Source organism: Colletotrichum karsti (genome assembly GCF_011947395.1).
Source record: "Colletotrichum karsti strain CkLH20 chromosome Unknown Scaffold10, whole genome shotgun sequence".
In the NCBI taxonomy this organism is placed as follows: domain Eukaryota; kingdom Fungi; phylum Ascomycota; class Sordariomycetes; order Glomerellales; family Glomerellaceae; genus Colletotrichum; species Colletotrichum karsti.
This window is the reverse complement of record NW_024065910.1, coordinates 579,401-597,392: the sequence shown is the minus strand read 5'-3', so window position 1 is coordinate 597,392 and position 17,992 is coordinate 579,401. Positions and strand designations below refer to the sequence as shown.

Genomic DNA, 17,992 nt, shown 5'->3' with positions numbered 1-17,992 from the left:
TGCAAGTCGTGCTGCTTCCGTGGTTTGGTGACGTCAAATACTTTGATGTAATTAGGACAATGAATCTTCGGTCGGAGCTGTACTTCAGCTGGAGCTCTCGGTGCCGTCTCCAGTAAAAATCGGCTCCGGTCGGCCGTGCACTCAATTCGAATTCCCCGTGCCACCCGCCACGGCGCGCCAGCGAACCCCACCACATGCCAAAACGCGCTCGCCGACGCGTCCCGCCTTAACACAGGCACACGCTAAAGAGGCACTTCGCCTTAGGTAATGCACTACCTACGGTCCCGACCAAACAATCACGCTGCCGATTCCCCTTCCTCGCCAAACGACACAGGCGCTGCTTTCATATTCTTTAAATCATGTTCAGTTGTTTATGATGAACGATACGCGCCATGGCGAACTGGAAAGAACTGGGCGAGGTCCCAGACTCGGACGACGAGCTCGACTTCGATAGCCAGGAACTAGATGGACCCTTGAATGACGAATTTCCCACGACAAGTCTCGACGAAGCCTTGCAGACGACGCAAGCCCCCGAAGACAGCGTCTGGGACGTTCCGGCATCCTCGCAGGCGGTCCCAGACGCGTTTCCGAGTTCAGAGATTCCTATACTGAGCCATGTGGAAACCAGACCTCCCGCCAGCGAGCCGGCGTCCTCGCCACTTTCTTCGGCACAAGATGTCGACGATCTCGCCGACATTTTCGACCTGGACGATCTCCCGACGGCCGCACCTCCTACGTCGAGGCAGACGTACACGATCGACGGACGCGATGACTCCCCCGACCCTCTCATGGAAGACGACAGCATATCGACGAGTTATGTGAAGATCACGGCGGCCCCGCCAGAGTTCCCGGCCGAAAACAATACCCAAAGCTTGCCTCCTCCTTCGATCCCGATGGCGAGTCCGCCCAGGGCCCCGTCAAGCTCAATTAGAGGTCGACAGCCATCGGCAAGATCTCAGCAGAGCCCGGCTAGTAGTCAGCATAGTCCTGTGCGAGCTCCTCGAAGCCTGCATTCCATGGCAAGTCCGCCTAGAGATTCGTCAAGCTCGACGAGGGATCTACAACCTGCGGCAATATCTCAACAAAGTCCGACCAGCAGCCACAGTACCGTGCGAGCTCATGTTGTTTCCCCAAGAAGTCAGCGGAGCCCGACTAGGGGTCAACATAGTCCTGCGCGAGTTCAGCCTTTTCCGCCGAGAACTCAGCAGAGCCCACCCACGAGCCAGCCACGACCACCAGCCAGCCAGCGAGGCAGGAACACAGATCGGGATGAGGAGATTGCGAGGGAAACAGCAGCTGTCTATGCACGCTCGTTCAGAAAGAGGAAACCGATTCAGGAACACCCATATCTCATCGAGAATGCTCAATACAGCAGTGTCTTCAAATCTCACGGCCTGCGACCCGTTAGGATGCCAGTCGAGCAGGATTCATCGCGCCGACGGAAAGCTGCTGAAGAAGACTCGCAAGAGCAGGACTTTGAGGCTAGTCAGGAGAGCACAGTCGACGGACCTAACGAAATGACAGACGAGAGTCAAGCTCAGGGAGTAACAGAACCGCTGCACGATGATATCTTACGGATGTCTCTGTCACCGTTGTCTTCCCCATTGCGAACTTCGTCACCCAAACACAGGGGCGGGCCGAGTAGCCAACCGAGCCAAGGCGAGACAGATAATACCAGCTTGTCTGATAACGAGGACCTTCCATCGATCGACGAGATCTTCCGCAAATCAACGACAACACAGAAGAAAAAGAGGGGGAGACCGGCAGGTGCCCGCAACAGAACGAAGTCTGCGAAAACGGCGGGCCCCAGCACACGTTTGTCTTCGGGCCCGACTTTTCAAACATACGATGAAGTCTACGGCGTCCTTTCTTCGTCTCCTTTGCCACCACCGACACCAGTTGTACCGGCCGCCGCAGACGAGCTAATGACCGAGTCTGCTCCGCCACCAGGAACGAATTTGGCTCAAGTCCTCTTCGACGACGACGATGACCCGTTCAAGTCGCCTCCAAGACAGGCGCCTACTGTTGCAAACCAAGAAAGCATCGATATCACTATGGCGGATGTATCTGATGACGAAGACAACATTCAACCCGAGTTCGGTGACGTTATCGCCATATCAGAAGATGAGGCAGCGAACGATGCCGCCAGTGGCTCGGAAAGCGGAACGGAAGCCATCAGAAATGTTGGCCGGAGGATCCGAGGTGTTCTTCCGGCATCCTGGCTCCGACTCGATCAGCAGGCAACTCGTCCGAAGCCTACGCAACAGCATCACTATGACCAATCGCCTGAGAAGACGCAGAGACGCGGGGTTGCTGTACGTCGAATGGGACGCTCAACATCCGGCACAGCAGCTTCGTTCCTCTTTGACTATTCAGATGACGAAGCCACCTCGCTGCCGAAACCCACTCGCATTGCCTCCGGCACCGGTTCTGTGGTGCCCTCGCAACGAGCAACCGCACCGGTCATTGAGATCGACGACGAAAACTCTTCCGCGATGGAGGACAATGAGATTGATCACATGGCGCCTAGCAGGAAACGCCAGATGACTCTCAACGAATCATTTCGACCGGCCAAGAAACAAAAGACCAAGACCTCAACCACCGGCACGCAACCGAAGAAACGTGGAAGGCCTCCCAAGGCCACGAGTCGGTCCACGAAAGATTCACGTCTTGATCCTTGGGTCGACCGCCAGAAACCCGTACCTGGCGCGTCCGGTCATTCTGCTAGAGCAAAAACTCCTCCTCGACTGAGCATTTTGGATGTGATTGAGCCAGACGCACCGCGCTTCCTGAAGGTTGCAGCAAGAACAGCCCATACCAGGCGCAATCTCGGGAGAACAAGCCCGACAAACAAGTCAATTCGTTTAGCAACGAGGAAAGACAACGTTGATGCTGGTACAATCTTACAGCGATGGAAGGGAAGCAAGATCCAGCCTCGAAAGGGGCTACAACGCAAGAGCAGCCGGCCGAAGCAAGCCGGGCGGCGCCCACTCGCCCCGATCCCAAGCAACGTTCTTTCGCGGACCCCGTTAGCTTCACCTAAGAGCCGGGCCACCGATCAGCCTCTGAGATCTGTCCACGAGAGCACTGAGACTGCGATACCTTCTCCAAGAGCGCGGCAAGCATCGCGCCCATTTTCCAGATCTCATTCGACTACTACCCAGCGTGGGCAACCTGTTGAAAGCAGACCCGCCCAGCTGGAGACCGATCTGGCCGACCAACCGGGCAGAATTGGCTTCCACGCGAGAAAGCGAGCACTTGATGCTATCTTCCAGCGTAGCTGCACGCAGTCGCTGTCGGCGAGGAGTATACACCTTGATTCTGTCATTGACGATGCATGCTCTGTTGCTTCAGAACAAAGTCTAGCTCCCAGGGTGATTCCTGAACTGCCTGAAGCGGAGACACGCCGTCCCAAGCGGTCGAGGAAATCGGTCCAGCCTATCCGAGTCGATCTCGCTGCAGCTCACTTTCGACACGCAGATGATCCGCTGCCGACTACAGAAGTGTTCACTCCAGTAGAGACACCAAAGACAACATTCACCGATAGTCAACTCCTCGGCCTCGGTCCTTTTGGCACCCATTACACCCAGCACTTTGAGGTCTTCCCACTCGACCGTGGTGTATTCTTCCATGAGACAACCCTCATCGGTAGTGGTCGGGTTGAGGCTGCGATCGACGAGCTGTTTCCAGAGAAGCTCTGGCAACCTCGCTCCCGGGTCTCGTTCCACCTGGACGAACGAATTCTTCGTTGGGATATCTGGAACGAGCAAGTGTCGTCTGAATTTGGTATTCTGATGGACGGCATCCTGGACCAAATCTTCAAACCAGCCTCCGTGGCAGATTCTGAGTTCAGCACAACAGATGCTGCGCGTTTCGTTCTAGATTATGTTCAGAAGTCTATGAGCTTCACAGACGACGCCGGCGCGCACTCCTTCGTCACTCGCCTCACTGACGTGACCCGGGCTTTCATATCCCGTCTGGACTCGGGGATCTATGTGGGTGCTGAGAAGCGGCTTCAGCTCATCGATGTTCTTTCGAATCTTCTTCTCGTCGTGTCTTCTTCAGTGCGTCTCTGCCAGAAACACGCCCCATTGATCTCAGAGGGATTCACCTTGGAGAACGTTTTGAAGAAGGTTGCTGAAACCCTCGTTCGTATACTTCTCTCAGCGGGGCTAGATGAGATTCATCATCTCTACGAGGACCTTCAGTCATTGAGCTTTCGTGAGCGCGGAATCCGTCCCGATAAACGCACTCCCCATGCATGGGTACTTCTCATAAGGGTTTTGGAAAGCCTTCGGATCCCGAGGATGAACTTCTGGGACGTAACGCATTCCCAGCTCATTCAGCCCAACGTTACTCAAGGATCTGATGCCCAGGAGTTTGAGCGGGCTTGGAAGGACATGTTTACTCTCTTGCCCTTATGCGAGTTCGACAATTTGGGCGTCCTTGTTCCCGGCAAAAGACACCAGACACCTGTGGAGGGCTGGAACCTGCCTCAACAAGTAATGAAACGCGTCTTCCAACTGTACCGCGCCAATCCTCGCCAGCCGCCAAGCTTCAATGACTATTGCCGGTCGCTGGTGTCCAGATGTCACTACCTCGTTGATCAATGGGGTTGGCAGAAGTGCAGCGGCGTCGTTGGCACCATCTTCGACTTCTTTGGTTCTCAAAACCTGTCGCACTTGCGAAATGAAGAGGCATTCCGCTCGGCCCGGTTCCTAGACAGCCTTCACCAGAACCCGTCCTTGAAGGTTGAAGCAGAGGATCGATGCTTCCATATCTTCCTCAAACTGGTTGCCTTGGTCATCAAGAATCTGAGGAAAAAGGGCCTGGTCAAGGACATTCGGAACTTGGTAGCACGCACCCTTCCTAATCACGACCGGCAATATTCAAAGGAACAGGATGTTCACGCACATGATCTGGCTGCCTTGAGAAATCATCATGATCTTCTGTGCACCCTATTCTGGGCCTCACCCCCTGATCTTCGGCCCGGTATCCATAACCTGGAAAAGCTCGTGATTCCTGCTAGTTCTCACAAAGAGGCCTGCCTGATCAACTTGCGGGCTTGGAACCAGCTGGCGCGATTCGTCGTGCACGAGGAATCTCCTGAGGCCTTCCACCCACTCGCCAAGTGGCAAGCCAATGTTTTCAAACAACTGCTTGATTCATACAACTCTGCAGCGTCGGACATGCAGCAGCAGTTCCTTGCAATGCCGAAGGAGACCACCAGCAGAATCAGCGAAGGATTGATGAACTCGATCATAGCCAAGAACAAGGCCGCCACTATGGAAATCATGCTCTTTTCCGTCAAGTCATCTATGGATGTGGTACAGCACGCGGCCAGTCTCGAGCTCGCTAGACTTGCTTCAAGTCCCGGTATGTCAACACCTAATGCATAGCGCGTTCGAGCTAACGTCTTCCAGTGCAACTGCAACATGTCTTCCAGCACTTTTCAGCACTGCCGGCGGAATTCCCATCTGGGCTTCTGCAAGCTTCATTGACAACACTTGAACGGTTGCTGGTGCGGATTGAAGCTGCTTTTAACGAAGGTAGCGACAGTCAAGATAGCATGGCATGCTCTGAATCCGAAGAGGCGATCATGGTAAGTCACACGTGCCCTCTTTGTTTGCAGACCTGACATTTCTCAGATGCTCGAGCGCGAGCTTGCCGCCGTATTTTTCTCGATGGCTCGCTGCATCTTGTCCAGTCAAAATGCGAGGAATAAGCCGAGCGTCAAAGCCGTGTCAAGTGCCTGTGTTGAGCAGGCTGTTGTCGTATCTGGCATTATGACGAGTCTTTTCGTTCGCTGTGTCATGATAGTAAGCCTATATGTCTCTCTCCTTTTATGGTATGACACTGACCGCCGCAGCAACCTTCTCATTCCTTCAAACGAGGCAAATTTGGTGTATTTGAGAACCTACCAAACAAGCTCAGCTTGGAACAACGACTCTATCTTCCTCTGTTTCTCTCGACCGTCGCACAGAGAGGAGCAGAGATCCAGCTGGCTGTAAGTAGTCGCCCTGTCAGTGTTGGGATTAAGACTAACACGCAGCAGGATATCGGGATAGACACTCTACAGCTGTGGTTAATCATTATTGTCCAACCAAACCATTGTCTGAGGTTCGAGAACCGCTTTGGCCAACAACTACAACGCGAGGGTTGCCCTTTCGTTCCTGACAAGGCTGTTGGGTTCGTTGTCAATCCAGGTTACCTGTCTAATCGCGACTTCTTTGAATGTAAAGACGCCCTTTCGAGACTCGGAACATATGGCTAACAGCCGTAGACGCGATGAAATGGATGCGACAATCACTGCAGACAACGAATGCAGGGGACAAGAAGAAATTCCTTGCCGATTACTCCAAGGCATTGGACAATGTCATGCAACAGATGCGAAGCGACCTTGAGATTACCTCTACCGAGTCAACAACAGAGCACCCCAACTACGTCAGATTTGTCCGCAACATCATATCCTTGATCACAACTTATGGTGCAGATATTTGTAAGGTGCCTTCCTTCTTCAGAGAAGTGAGCAAGACGTACTCTCCGCCTACCGAAGATCCCGAACTGCAAGTCGCGAGGATCCTGTCTTACGGACTGAAGCTTGCAGAGGGAAATTCTGGGGTTGCCAGCAGTTTGTTCTACCTTTTGCTGAACAACTTCAAGAAAGCACTGCAACTTGGCCGACTACCGCAAGAGGTCTCTCTGCTGAAGACGGCTATGAAAAGCGATGCCGTTGTGGCCTTCACCCTCAGGATGCTTTCCGCAGTGTTGCACGCTACGAAAACCAGTCCCGAGGCTTACGCGTTGCTTGACGTGTTCTGCGACGCTCTAGGACTCGTGTGGAGCGGTGCGGTCATAACTCGTCAAACAACGGGCAACACTCTGACGTCTCTCTCTGTTCTCATCACATCTATACTGGATTGGGCGACGAGCGTGGGAGGTACGCCCCTATGCGCAGAACACGTTCACGTTTTCAGGAAGGTCATCTGGCTCATCAACACACTTCAACCCACCGTCGAATCCTTCTCCTTGGTAACTGAGGGTATGGGGTGGTGGGACGACGTCATGGACCGACTTGACCGGTTCAGCCTGCTCGTGGAAGGAGCACAGGACTACCTCAGCGATGCAATGGATGATTCTCCGACAACAACAATTTCTCCATCGGCGCTGTTTCGCCGCATCAGAGGGTTCGGCAGCATCAAGATTCAAGACGCTATGGTTCTTGAGTGGTCTCGGGTTATCGTGGACGACGTGCAGAGAAATTGGGTGGTCAAAGGCCCCGTGTGGACGGTTCCAGGTAGCACCTGCGATCACTCCTCAACGCAGCCCACACACGGAACTATCAAACTCAACTGGGATATGCAAGAGCTTGTGGACAGCTTGCATGATCAACTTCAAATTTGGACTGATTGGTGGAGGAGGGGAAAGAAGGAGAATGAGCGGCAAGGATTTGACTTTGAAGGTTATATGATATTCTGAATACCCTATAAGCAGCGTTGTGGATGTAGACGAACAGGTGTGGACATAGCCGGAGCAAGCTGTACTTCGGGCAAGGCTCAAATAGCCTTAAAGAAATCAAAAACAAACAGTAATTAAGCCTGAACGACACTCGCATCATCGTGTATAAACGTCTCTGACGTAATGATCGATGTTTAACTGGGCCGGGTCCATCATTCTGACTCGGTGTGGCGGTCGGTGAGTTTCGGTGAAGACTCTGCCGAGATTCCGCCGCTCTCACTAAGCATAGCACCGGCTCAAAGAATCGTCGAAAAGAATTGGCTTTGCCCATGCACCGAAACCGCCAACTGCTGGCATATCGCCCCTGTTCATTCCGAATGCATGCAATAGGGCCCCGGGCCCTCGCCTCAGCCTCCCGAGTCTCTGCGTCGTCGAGGTTAGCAGCGCTCTCGGTCCCCCGCCGCCAGTGTCGACACTTCCACCCGTCCTTCAGGTTACGGAAGGACCCCTCCGAAAGCGGCGCCGGCGCAGGAGGCGCGGACGACGGGAAACCCTCGGACAAGCCTGCGGGTGAGCAGGATGACGACGCCAGGAATCAGGATGGAGTGAGGACCGAGTCGCCCGCTTCCGAGTCGGCGTTTCGCCGTTCGAGAGGCGGCGCGTTCGCCTCGGCCAGGGCGCGCTTCTCGAGGTCGAAGGCCGCAGACGAGCTTCCGCCCGTAGAGCTGCCGCCGGCTTTCGTCAAAAGCTCCGTCTCCCTATACGACCCCGCCGACCGAGTCGATACCCTCACGAACGACCTCTGGCATCACCGATACATGGGCGGCCGCTGGCATGACCTGCTGTGGAAGGACCTAGACCTGGTCTTCAGCCAGGCTTCCTGGGACGAGGCGAAGCTGCAGGATGCGATGGGGCGGCTGCGCGAGGGCAACTTCGAGCCGATCGAGAGGAGGAATCGCATTCTGGCCGAGGCGTCGCAGTGGTTGAGCCTGTCCATCGACGAGATGCGGTCCTCGAAGAACGTCGCGGGCTGGAGCCATCGCAACTCCCGCGAGCCGCTGCCCACGACAGAATTCGCCGATATGCTCCGCTACTCGAACAAGTTCGTCCTGTCCAACCTGTTGTCCCAGCACACGAGGCAATCAACCCTGAGCGCCCCGTTAGAGGAGCGAGAAGTCGACCAGGACGGTGTCCTCCGGACGCTCGTCGAGCAATACATCGAGGAGGGAAAGCCGAAGCCAAGACGCGACGGATTGCGTTTGTTTGATCCTCGGATCCGTGGCGAGATCGCCGCCGCAGTCCGCGCGGATCTCACACTGGAACTCATATCCGAGATGCTTGGAACTGAAGTCAAGAGACCTGTCACTGTCGTCCACATCCCGAATTACACCGGCAGGACTCACACGCACAGGCTCATGGACCATGTAGCGACATGCGTGGAGGCGGACATAGTCCACCTCAATGCTCAGAAGCTGGGTATACTGGTCGGTGGTTATATCGGGCAGGACTGCGTCTACTCCAGAGGGCCGATCGGAATGCTGGGCTACCGCGCGGCAGAGATGAATGGCCGCCTGGCGAAGTCGGAGGAGCCGGAGAAGTCTAACGACGACGACATGGCAGGAGAGCTGGAGGCCGCGTGGGTCAACATCGGTCGGCAAGGTGAATATGGCAGCAACCCTATGGACGAGGAGCTTCAGAAGATCAGGGAAGGGTCCAAGGATTATGTTCTGCCGTCCGTGGATCGCTGGGAAAATCTCAAAATCAACGCCATCCTCGAGGAGATCGTCAACGTCACCTCCAAGATCTCTTCGCACCCAGACAGGAACCTCATTATCCACATCTCAGATTTCGTCGAGCTCAACATGACGCTCGAGGGAGCCCTCATCCTCGGCAGGCTACGCGCTATCGTCGACAACCTGTGGCGTAGCGGCAGGAAAATAACACTCGTCGGCACCTCGGCCAACGAGAACCCCTCCGAGCAGTACTCGTCGACTATCAAGGAGATCGCCGCCGAAGAGTGCCTCATCTCCCTCCCGCTCAACTTCCAGCGGATAACAAACGCCGTCGGCACCAAGAAGCTCTTCGAGGCCAACGACTACCTGCAAGAAAACCTCTCCAACATCTCACATATGCTCGACAAGATCTCCGGAAGCTCCTTCGATATGACAAAACTCCAAGTCATCGGCATGTCAAAGACGTCACCTCCTCAGTTCCTCCTCGATGATGTGGAAGGCTCCTACATGGAGGTCTCCCTCATCCCCCGCGTCCTCGCAACCTCCATCCTCCCCCTCCCCGACGTCTACCACATCGCCCGCCTCTTCTACGCCTGCCAGGGCGACGTCCCCAAGGAGCACGCGTGGCGCGTGCTCTTCGACGTCGTCGAGTCCAGCAGCTACAGCACCGCCCAGCTCAACCGCCTCCAGGACAAACCGACCCGCTCCAAGCCCTCCTCCTCGTCCTCCTCCCCCGCCGCCGAAACCCAGCGCGCCGAGCCGGAACGCCTCCGCGTCTCGGGCAACTACAACGATTACGAGAAGAAGCTCCTCGCCGGCCTCGTCAACAGCAACGAGATCAAGACGACCTTCGACGACGTCCACGCCGACCCGGAGACCAAATCCGCCCTCAAGCTCCTCACCTCCCTCTCTCTCGTCCGGCCGGAGGCCTTCACCTACGGCGTCCTCGCCACCGACCGCATCCCCGGCTGCCTCCTCTACGGGCCCCCCGGCACCGGCAAGACGCTTCTCGCAAAGGCCGTCGCCAAGGAGTCGGGCGCCAACATGCTCGAGGTCAGCGGCGCCAGCATCAACGACATGTACGTCGGCCAGTCGGAGAAGAACGTCCGCGCCCTCTTCTCCCTCGCCAAGAAGCTCTCCCCGCTCGTCATCTTCATCGACGAGGCCGACGCCCTCCTCGCCGCCCGCGGCCAGCGCAACCGCGCCGCCCACCGCGAGACCATCAACCAGTTCCTCCGCGAGTGGGACGGCATGAACGACACGAAGGCCTTCATCATGGTCGCCACCAACCGCCCCTTCGACCTCGACGACGCCGTCCTCCGCCGCCTCCCCCGCAAGATCCTCGTCGACCTCCCCCTCAAGCACGACCGCGCCTCCATCCTCCGCATCCTCCTCAAGGGCGAGACCCTCGACCCGGACTCGGTCGACCTCGACAACCTCGCCCGCCGCACCGTCCTCTACTCCGGCTCCGACCTCAAGAACCTCTGCGTCGCCGCCGCCATGACCGCCGTCCAGGAGGAGAGCGAGGAGGCCGCCCGGCACGCCGGCCCGGAGCCCTACGTCTACCCGGCCAAGCGCACCCTCCGGGGCGCCCACTTCGACAAGGCGCTCAAGATGATCGCCGCCAGCGTCAGCGAGGACATGGACTCGCTCAAGAGCATCCGCCGCTTCGACGAGAAGTACGGCGACGTCAGGTCCAAGAACAGCCAGAAGCGGAGGGGCATGGGCTTCGGCGTGCTCCCGACGTCGAACGATGCCGAGGAGGCCCGGGTGCGGCAGGCTGTAGCGTAAAAAGAATCAGAACCTTCTTCTCTTTTGTCTTCTCACATTTCGAGAACCTCCTTTTTAAAAAACTTCGTTCATTGCCGGGAAGGCTCTTTGGAGAGTTTGCTTCCGTTTAGTCTGGGCCTGTATGATCATGGACCCGTTGTGTACAAAACCGACACTTTTTTGAAATGGTTATAGAAAGATTGCGAGAGGAGGGACATGTGTATCAACAGCGAACCCGTCCACAATGTGGTAGGCACAGGTAGCACCAATAGCGGCCCCTGACAAGGAAAACAGGGACCGATGGCAGACGGGCTACGGTAGTTGAAAAATCGTAGAGGCGTTTTATTGTGAGATCTATACTACTTAATTCCGCCCCATGTCCGTCCTTTTGAGTAATTCAATTTGGTGCTATGAGCGTGACCTGAAGCCAAAATCCAAAACCATCCCGAGGACGACATCATGCCTCCGTGGAAAGCTGCACGCCCTCAGCCGCCAGGGCCCTCTGGTAATCCGCCTGCGCCCTCTTGAGCGCCTCCAGCGTCGGTTGCATGACGGCGAGGACGGCCTTGCGGCCGCCCTTTTCGTGCTCGGGCCTCCAGCCGCGGATCTTCTTGCCAGTCGCCTTGTAGTGATCCATAATCTCCTTCTTCTTGGCGCGGATGATGTCGTCGCGGGCCTTCTCGGCCTCGTCGGCGACGGCGTGGATGCGCTCGGCGGAGCGCTTGAGGGACTCGACGAGGTACTGCAGCTCGTTGGCGCGGTCGGGGTCGCCCGAGAGGAAGGCGTTCCAGAACTGGTGGAGGAACTCGACGGTGGTGGCGTGGGTGAGCTGGCAGCGGTCGGCGACGTCGGCGGGGAGGCCCATGGGCCTGGAGGCGTCGGCGGCGACGTCGCCGTACTTCTCGGCGCGGCGCTGGCGGATGCCGGCCATGATGTCGTCGCCGGCGGCCTTGCGGGCGGCGCGGGAGCCGACGTGGGGGCGGCGCTGGGTGTCCTCGTCGCTGTCGCTGTCGTCGACGATGCCGATGCCCGCGCGGAGGTCCAGGCCGGTGGCTTCGTCGCCGTCGATCATCTCGAGGTCGGATTGGATCTCGAAGAGGACGTCGGAGGGGTTCTGCTTGGCGAAGGCGATGGTGTTCGCGGACTGCGCGTCTTCCTTTTTGGAGAAGAAGCGATTCTGCTCCTTGATGTTGAGGATGATTTTGTTCTCCTTTGCGTCGCCCCGCAGGTCGCGGAGGGCGATCTCCTGGAAAGTCGAGTCCTCTGGTCCGGATGCGTTTTCTCTGTCGTCCGCCGGGGCGACGTTGGCGAGCATTCTCTCGCTGAGACTGTTGAGGGTGTTGACGATGGGCACGTTCTTGCGCGGACGCATCTCAATGTCCTTTTGGTTGCCGCTTCTGAAGCCGCCCTGGTTTTCTTCGTTGCCGTAGACGTCGATGATGTGTGGGACGCTCTGCGCCATGCTCTTGCGCTGGAAAGTAGCAGTATTCTCGCTGGCATCGTGGGCGTCGAAGAGGGGATCGCGGCGGATACCTTCCTTCTTCTCGTCCGAGATCCTGTCACCCTTGAGGGTGCGGAAGAGCTTGCTAAGGAAGAAACGAGACCAGAACTCGCTCTCGGGGACCTTGGGAACGTTCTCGTCGTACAGGCGCTTGACGAGGGGGTGCTGGGCCATGATGAGCTGGACCATCTCGACTGTGATGTCGAGCTTGAGGACATCGTTCTCGAGGCGGGGTTTGATGGAGGGAAGGATATTGTAGGCGCCTTTTTGCTGATTGACCTCGATCGCATGGGCGCGGAGGAGGTTGGTGCGAGTAGACCAGAACTGCGCGTTGAATGCCGCGTCGGAGATGGACTCGGGCTTGGTTGCGCGGGCGTCCATGTACGTTTGGTGGAGTGTGCGGTCCTTCTTCATGAGGGACTGCTGCAGCTCGATGTCGCCCTTGAGCTGGGCATCGTCGAACCAGCGCGCGTTGCTCGTCTTGGTGTTGACGGAGCTGGCGAAGGTCATGGAACCTGAGCCAGAGCCTGCGGCACCGCTGCCGCCAGAGGGGGTCGCGTTTCCTCCATTGGCATGCGGGTTCGGGGTTCCGGCCGGCTTGGGGACGTTGGGATCGCCGGAACGGATGTCGGCGAGCAGCCTTGACAGCAAATCCTTGATGGCATTTGCTTCGGACCTGGCGTCTGGTGACGTGAAATGGAAGAGGTATGGCACCTGTTCCGTGGCTTCGGGGGGTTTCTCAAAGATCTTGAGCATCACCTTGGCGGCTGTGTCGGGTGTCTGTTGTAAATCTGCGGATAAGTCAGTGGGATTGTTCCATCCTGTTTCCTCCGGCTCATAAGACTCACTTGTGATGTTTGATATCGACAAAGACACGGTAGGGGGGCCGTTGCCAGGTGCTGGTGTCCAGATGACGAACTGCTGGTCCGGCGTCAAAGTCAAGACTCCATCCTTCTTTTTGAAGGCCGCCCGACCGGACGGGATAGCCATACTTGCGGTGGTCGATTTTACTCAGTGAGTGTCATGCGTAAGGTCGTTCGCCAGTCATCACTTTCAGCTTCCGGTCGACCTCGCCTCGCCTGGGTGAGTTGCCCCAGGTTGCAAGGGTTGACCTGATGTGTCAGGCGCGGCCGCACTGGCCAACGCGACGTCGTCAAAATCTGTCTTACGGCTGCTTGGTCCAGTGCAGTAGGTCTGTACAGAGATATTCGGCGCCAGCTGATGAGTTGTGAGTTGAATACCGTCTTTAATTTGCGTATGAAGTATTGAGGTTCAAAGCTTCAGCCACATGAATGAACAGGTGCTGATGTCGGGTTGCCTAGGGTGGCGCCGCGAAATTAGCTGCCAGATGGTGCCAGTTGCACACCCGAAATGAAGGTGAGGCGCAGTGCATCTGCCAGACAAGCCAATCATCCCTTTGACATCAACTACAGGCGTCACCAGTTTCAACCTCACATCATGAGCTGTCAAAAGTTACAACAATTGTCGAGTTTCGTGTTGTTATCTATTTTATCTGATGTACCTTGCCTGCCGACCATACCATGCCAACCATACCATACCGACCACCAAGAGCCAGTCCTGGAGATTCAATGTCAACCTCAAAACGCCCAAATTGCAAAAGCCAGACCAGTTTTCCCCCATTTCTATCATGATTTCCCCGCGTATCTCATACAGGTCTCATAAGAATGTCGTGGCCCACGTTATGGATCATCCAAGGGGCTGAGAAATTGTAAAGGCCTTCTCAGGTGAGGCGCGGCAGACCGCTGTGGCAGTCTGTACTAGCGCTCACGCTGGAAGCGTTCCCAGGAAGAATCCTAAATATGACGAGAGCGAAGGCGGCGGGCGTGGGCTCTCTTGTGGTTTCTCTTCTTGGCCCAGGTGACGAACTCAGTGGTTCCGGACTGGCATTTGGTACCAGCAGCCATACTCATGATAACCGACCACCGTCCGGAAGCGCACCGCTGGAAATGGGTACCCTCGATGCAGAGCCACTGGCCCTCCTCGGTGCAAGCCAAGCCAGCGGTCATGGAGCCTGGAGCGTTGTTGCCACCCGACGGAAGAGGAGTTGGCGTGGGAACAGGCGCGATGTCTTGAGTAGTAGGCGCCGCGTTGGTCTGGACCGGCTTGCTGATGGTAGCCAGAGTGGTCTTCGTCTCAACCTCAGTGTAGCAAGAGGTAGAGCTGGAAACCGGCATGAAAACGCCGCCGGGACTGGGCCAGGTTAGCTTGTGTTGGCAAGGCGTTTAAAGAGGTGAGCAGTAATACTTACAGAGAACCAGAGGGGACAGAGCCTCCAGCTGAGCGAGCAGTGGTAGGCGCAAGGCTGACCTGAGGCGCACCCGGGTTGACGGACGAGACAGGAGCGACCGGGCTGGGCTGAGCCGCTGCGGGGGCAGAGGAGGGTACAGCAGCGGGAACACTGGGCTGCTGAACGGGGTTGCTGGGCTGCTGGACTGGAGCGCTCGAAGCAACAGGATTGGAAGGAGCGGGGGAGTTGCCACCACCGCCGCCGCCGCCGGAAGCGACGCCACAGCTGCCGACAGGAGGAGCTGTCTTGCTGGAGGTGGAATCCACGTCCGGGCCGGGGTTGGGGAACTGAACGTCGAAACCCTCTGAAGTGGAGCAGCCGTTGGCGACGTTGGCCTTGAAGATCTGAGGGCGGCTGGCGAATGCAGAGGAAGCAGTGCTGCCCTGGGCAGCGCCACCGTTGACGGTGACGACGGCGCAGTTCATGTAGCTGCGGAAGAGTCAGCAAGGTTCTGTGTCACTCGAAGGGTAATAGAAGAGGCACTTACAACTCTCTGTTACCGACGTTGTTGAACCAGGTCCAAGCGAAGAGGGCATCCTGGGCCGCAGGAGCATCGGCAGGCAGCTTGAAGTTGAAGGTGGAAGTGCCCGCGGGAGGACAGTTACCGATGTAGCTGTGGATGACGGTGAAGGTCTTGCCGCTGTCGTAGGAGAGCGCGGCCTGGCAACTGCCTCCATTGTGGTTGGCACCGCCGGTGATGGTCATGTTGTACTGCTGTCCGGCCTGCCAAGTGGCGACGGGCTTGGCTTGAGCAGTTCCCAAGAGGTTGAGGGTGCCCTTGCAGGGGTAGTCGGAACCGTCCTTGTTCATGGGACTGGTGATGCTGTAGTCGATGTCCGTGGAGAAGGGATTCTCCTTGGAGCGCAGGGGAGCGGGATAGGTCATCGCCATGTGAGCGGAGGTCTGGCTGGCCAGCAGCGCAACCGCGGAGAAGATGGTGGACTTCATGGTGTCTTTTCCTGAAGGTTACGGGGTGGAGGTGGTTGTGCGAGATGAAAAAGGATCTCGAGGATGGTAGAAGGCGGATGGATGGATTGGGGGGAGATGGTTGGGGGAAGTCGGTGTTTGAATGAGCGTATGTTTGCTCCTCCTCTTGATATGTGCGCGGGTCGGATTTGATCCCGAGGCTGGGGTTTGTGGTTTTTTCGTGGTAGAAAAAAGGTGAATGAGGGTGAGACGGTCCAAGTCAAGACTGACTGAAACGGGCGAGTCGAACGATTTTTAATCTGAAAATGGGTTTGATATCGAGCACAGCTCGAATAACAAAAGCACAGTGACTGACAATGAAGAGGAAGGAATGTATTGTTGTGTTGTGCAAGAAGGTTGGTCGGGAAGAAAAGCCCGGTACGTAACCGTTGCGATGTAGAAGGAGGCAGGGAAGGAACGGCGTGCCCTCTTGTTGTGTGTATCGTGCGAGTGGATGCTGTGTGTGTAAGCCTAAGAAGGTAGGCCGAAGTTGGATTTCTTGAGCAACAGTGAATTTGTGCCGTGTGTGACGCAATGTCAGAGACCAGAGGAGCAAGAGAATGTCAAATTGAGAAGAGAAAAAAAAGGCAAGAAGAAGCCGAGACCCGATCAAGGTGTTGTCGATGTCAGATGCGGATGAGGCAAGAGACGAATCTGAGGAAGGCGGGGAGGCTGTCACGGGCTCTTTATTGTTGAACCAAAAACCACACTTATCCACCATCCACCAGCCCATCCGAGGAACCCATGGAAGGAAGAAGCATTAGGTGCCAGGAGAGGGAGAGCAACTACGAATCAGGCAAGAAAGAGCAAGGGTGAAGGACCGGATGGCTTCTGATTCTGCAGACATCCCGTCTCCTCCCAGGTGCAGGTACCAGGCCCTGGCGCAGGCAAGAGGCACAGAGGCAGTCTGCATCCTGGGTTGAGGCGATCCATTGGATACGTCTGCGGGTTGGCTGGCGGTCGCAGTCGCGGGGATGCGCTTGGCCAACACCTTTTTTCCGCCATTTTCCTCGCGCCGGGATGGAACAATCCCTGTCTACAGAAGAAGGTACTACTGACCGTCCATACCTTGCCATTTTGGCCTTACTGCACCTTCTACTTTGAGATACATCCCCATCCCATGCTGGATGCCTCTTGGAATGAGGTAGATCTACCTTTTTCGCAGTTTCCAATCGGCTATTCGGATACCAGCAGACAAACCGACTTCTCTTCTGATGATCCCTTCAAAACGAGTTGGTCCAGTCCGGTGTCAACGTTTAGGCTTATGCCTCCCTTTTCTTCTCCCTCCGGATTCTTTTTCCATCTCCACAGGTCCAAGTCGTAACACTCGGCTCTCCCGTGCCCTTTAATCCTGTCCAACAGAGCCCAAAAACTCGAGAGACCTCGACTTGCGCCTGGATGTACCACAGAATTCCTGTCCGTCGACCCCTTGCGCCCTACCTAGTCGCACACAGAAGTTGAACCACTCCAACCCGCCAGCCGCCGCATTGCGGGTCCAGATCAACGTCGTCGGCCCACGAAGGCAGGGTACCCAAGTGACACACGCATGCGTGCGAACGGTCGGAGGGCGCCCGGGTGGTCAGGACTCAGAGACATGGAGACTTGTCAGAAGAGACAGAGGAGAGACAAACGCGCTTGTCTCTGAGGTGAGGTGGTTTTCTGAGAAGGGCTGTCCAGAAAGGTGGGATGAACTTGAGAAGCGCAACCTCAGTCAGGAAACTGACCCGCGGTCTGATCCAGCCCGGTCATTGGCCAAGGGACGTGTTGCACGAATGGGATGCCACAGCGGCACCTGCGCGCCAAAGATCTGAAGCGCAGGGGGCGCAAACCGACCTTTCCTAGCGTCCATCTGTCGTCTTTCAAAAGAACTTCCATTGGGGACGGCGGGAGGCAGGGAACACTGAAGGAGCTGGAGATCGGTGCAGTCCAGGTCAGTGTCGACCGTTGACGGTTCGGATCCACTCCGGCTCCAATCAGACGGCCCGCGTGCCTGGCATCGGCCAGCCGCCCGGTCCGCTGATTGGCCCAGCCCGTTTACCACGCTCTGTGACACCTCCTGCTGGGCTCACAGCATCACGCAGCTCCCAGTGCTCATCTCAAGCTGTACCACGCCTGAGAATGCGCTGGAAACATTGAAGAAAAAAGACCCCGGGACAACGCAATTGAACGGTGAGCGAATGAGGGAAACGCGACGGGCCAAGACACACAGTCCCCACCTGTGATTCCATCTCAGGTCCTCAGGTCGTGGTCTCCAGC

At 56.6% G+C, this 17,992-nt stretch overlaps 4 protein-coding genes across 4 annotated transcripts; 2 read left to right on the top strand and 2 right to left on the bottom strand.

Annotated features, from left to right (window-relative positions):
• Positions 1-392: 392 nt before the first annotated feature.
• On the top strand, positions 393-7,479 carry CkaCkLH20_04023 (mus7 mms22 family protein; the record flags this gene model as incomplete). The annotated part of the gene is made up of 6 exons (XM_038886742.1): positions 393-5,376; positions 5,424-5,602; positions 5,649-5,819; positions 5,870-6,007; positions 6,056-6,236; positions 6,284-7,479. The coding sequence occupies 6 exons, from the start codon at positions 393-395 to the stop codon at positions 7,477-7,479; spliced, it is 6,849 nt and encodes a 2,282-aa protein (XP_038747992.1).
• Positions 7,480-7,835: 356 nt separating this feature from the next.
• On the top strand, positions 7,836-10,982 carry CkaCkLH20_04022 (ATPase; the record flags this gene model as incomplete). The annotated part of the gene is made up of 1 exon (XM_038886741.1): positions 7,836-10,982. One exon carries the CDS (start codon positions 7,836-7,838, stop codon positions 10,980-10,982), a length of 3,147 nt encoding a protein of 1,048 aa, XP_038747991.1.
• Positions 10,983-11,418: 436 nt separating this feature from the next.
• Positions 11,419-13,452, bottom strand: CkaCkLH20_04021 (TFIIH p62 subunit domain-containing protein; the record flags this gene model as incomplete). The annotated part of the gene is made up of 2 exons (XM_038886740.1): positions 11,419-13,253; positions 13,311-13,452. 2 exons carry the CDS (start codon positions 13,450-13,452, stop codon positions 11,419-11,421), a joined length of 1,977 nt encoding a protein of 658 aa, XP_038747990.1.
• An 824-nt stretch (positions 13,453-14,276) lies between these two features.
• Positions 14,277-15,718, bottom strand: CkaCkLH20_04020 (uncharacterized protein; the record flags this gene model as incomplete). Its single annotated transcript, XM_038886739.1, has 3 exons — positions 14,277-14,673; positions 14,732-15,199; positions 15,258-15,718. 3 exons carry the CDS (start codon positions 15,716-15,718, stop codon positions 14,277-14,279), a joined length of 1,326 nt encoding a protein of 441 aa, XP_038747989.1.
• Positions 15,719-17,992: the final 2,274 nt, after the last annotated feature.